General features: G+C 43.8%; 1 protein-coding gene across 1 annotated transcript in view; it reads left to right on the top strand.

Moving 5' to 3' along the window:
* Positions 1 to 623: 623 nt before the first annotated feature.
* The window catches only part of SOX1 (SRY (sex determining region Y)-box 1), a 4,279-nt gene continuing 2,017 nt past the window's right edge, over positions 624 to 2,885 (top strand). The window contains exons 1-2 of the mRNA XM_014531925.1: positions 624 to 657; positions 2,246 to 2,310. Of these exons, the coding sequence (XP_014387411.1) occupies positions 624 to 657; positions 2,246 to 2,310 (99 nt within the window). The remainder of the gene's footprint in view (positions 658 to 2,245; positions 2,311 to 2,885) is intronic.

Below are 2,885 nucleotides of genomic sequence, written 5' to 3'. Positions count from 1 at the left end.
CACATGCATGTATACCTATACATATACCCTCTATGTATATAGATGTATATATGTATGCATACATTCTACGTATATACACTTGTGTGCATATATCCTGTGGGTACACATACTGTATATGTATGAAAATATTGTGTATATACATGTACATATACATATACATCTATGTAATTTCTTCTAATGATGGCTTTGATTTGAATTTTCTTTAAGGATCATTTCCATAAGTGAAATAAAAAAACAGCATCTTTACTTATCTGCATTCTAAGTGGATCTTCCCTTTGGCATTTTGAGCACAGAGGCACAATGAAGTTCCTGAATTGCCAAGAGAGCAAATTTGGTCAATCAACAGTGAAGTAATCCTTCGATAGTGGTCTGGGTTCTGGCACTTCTGGTAAATAGTGTAGTCTGTCTTCAAACCTTCAAGCGCCTGGCCTTTGAGAAAGTTCTGGGTTTGAAGGAGGTTCCTGCCAAACAGGAGGGGCGGGGGGAGAAACAGAAAAGGGAGAAGACGTGTTTTTCAAACTGATTTTGGACTGTTTTCTCTATTTTTAAAGAGTTACTGGGGAGAAGGGTCAGAAGGAGCAAGAAATTGAGGCTCCCAAAAGCCCTTACCAGCGGGAGTTGATATGACGCTCTTCAATCTTTGTGCCCGGATGCAAGGCACTGAGAGGTCTGGCACGCAGTGCCCCGCCACTGCCTAATTGGCACTGGCAGCAGCTGCCAATCATCTATCACTTGGCAACAAGTTATACCTGCAGCTTCAGTTAATACTTATGCACATGGGCACCCATAGTGTGTGCCCGCTTGGGCCCAGGGAACATCTCCTCACTAAAAGGGACTTATGGAGAGCGCCCCAAATGCTAAGCACTAGTGAGATCTCATAAAAGGCTAAACCATTTACTTCCCATTTAGGTGCTCTGGAAAACAAGGGTAATGTCATATTTGGAAACAATTTTCAGGACTATGTAGAAAGAAACTAGACCATTTCAAAGTCAGCGATCCAAGTTCCCCAAAACATAAAGCATTCCTGCAATGCACACTGGAGTGCAGGGTGGTTATACGATAAATTGCTCCATTGATATGGAAAATAATGTGCCAAGCCTGATTCATACAAAGTATTTTCAGGGGGTCTTAGGCTATTTGGTTTAAAATCTAAATTGAAAAGCAAAGGAAAGAAATCTTTCAATGGCTAAGTGGATAATATAGTTTATAATTTGTAAACCATTTCCTTTATTTCAGTCTTGCTGACTTTCCATAACACACTGGATCTCACTGCACACCCATCGCCTCTTAAATTATCAAAGGAAAAACGGACCTATAGTATTCCTAAACAATATTCTTGTTCTTTTTTTTTGTTCATTCACAATGTAACTGATATTTGGAGGTAGTACATGAAACAAATAAAAAGATTTAACAAACTCGATGGGTGAAATAAGAAGCTGGTTGAAAACCAAGTTTATAACCTAGACATTTAGTGAAAGATAAATATGAAATGACGTTTCCTTTCTAATATAATTATATATTTTTCAATGAGTTCACTATTAAATGCTGAATAGCCTGAAATGAAATCAGTTTAATCTGCAGAGACCAGTTTACTGTTGCATTGCATACTATAGCAACCTTGCAATAATAATAAAGAGCTACAGTAATAATCATAGTAATTGACAGGAAAGAAGGCATTATCCCTGAACTGTGGACAAGCAATAGGGTCAGGAAATTCACAACCTCAGATTTCTTCTTTAATTGGGTACAGAGAGTTGGAGAGGGAGGGAGTGGAGGTGTCACGTATTCACTGCCCAACATACTTAAACAGCCTTATTACTACCCTAATGATCATGATCGTATGTATGTTTACTTCTATTTCAAGAAGGTCAGTCTCCCGCTTCGGTTAGGCTCCACTTCACCCACCAGCCATCTCCCAAGCACCTCCCACTCTGGTGCTCATGGAGACGCCCCTGTGACTCCCTGAGGGCGCAGGAGCGGTGCGTGGTCTCTCCACGGGTTTTCCGTCAGAAGTCTTTGGGCCACTTTCCTATCATCCATCACCCGGATGGAAAAGGTACCCCGAGTGCAATGGTGTTATGTTAGATACTGTGAGGTTTATGAGTTATAACCGCAGGTGGATGTTTCAGCCACTCCCGGAACCGAGACTTTCATTTGCATAATGCAAGAAAGCAGTATCTGTCTCTTGGTCCCCAAACCCCACTTTTCCGACTCGCTTCCTGGAGGCCTTGCTCCGTTCACGCAGTTTTGGAAGTTCTTAAGCAGTTTGTGGAAGATGCTCTCCAGAAGATCGTGGGCTACCTCGTTCTTGTGCGATTTTAAACTTTTTCAACTGTTGTTAAGTAACTAGATTCCAGATAGTTCTTGTTTTCGAGCTTACTAGAAATTCCATTTTAGGAGGAAGAAGCGCCAAGCTGAGGAGAGTGTGTGACTGAAACAGCCAGGCTTATTAAAAGAGATCCTTAAAAAAAAAAAAAAAGTTCAGGGCTAATGCTAAAAAGAAGCTGTGCAGCCAAGCCCGACACAAATGCTCCCCCGTTACGGGGATTATTGGGGCCTGGATTGTGAAGGCCTTGCCTACGAGAGGGGGCACTGGAGAACTTCAGAACACGCTGCAGTGGAGCACAAATCCCTGGGAGGGCGAAGGGGACTGAGCTGCCCAAGCCTCGCAGGAGATCCCGAGGGGGGCTTTACAGTGGCGGCCAGTATTTCCCGCGCCTGAGGTCGCGCCCCTCCTTTCCAGCCCTGGGGCGGCGATGAGTGCGGGTTCCTGCCACAGTTGCCAACTTTGCCCCTTCCCAGCTGGCGCAGAGTTGGCGGGCGGTGGGCAGAGGAGGAGCTGGGTCAAGGATGCGCTCGGTTAAACGTGGCCGGGGTCTGTATTC

The sequence above is a fragment of the Myotis brandtii genome, unplaced genomic scaffold (assembly GCF_000412655.1).
Source record: "Myotis brandtii unplaced genomic scaffold, ASM41265v1 scaffold83, whole genome shotgun sequence".
Classification (NCBI taxonomy): domain Eukaryota; kingdom Metazoa; phylum Chordata; class Mammalia; order Chiroptera; family Vespertilionidae; genus Myotis; species Myotis brandtii.
The sequence above is the reverse complement of the archived record's forward strand: the minus strand, read 5'-3'. Positions and strand labels throughout refer to the sequence as shown.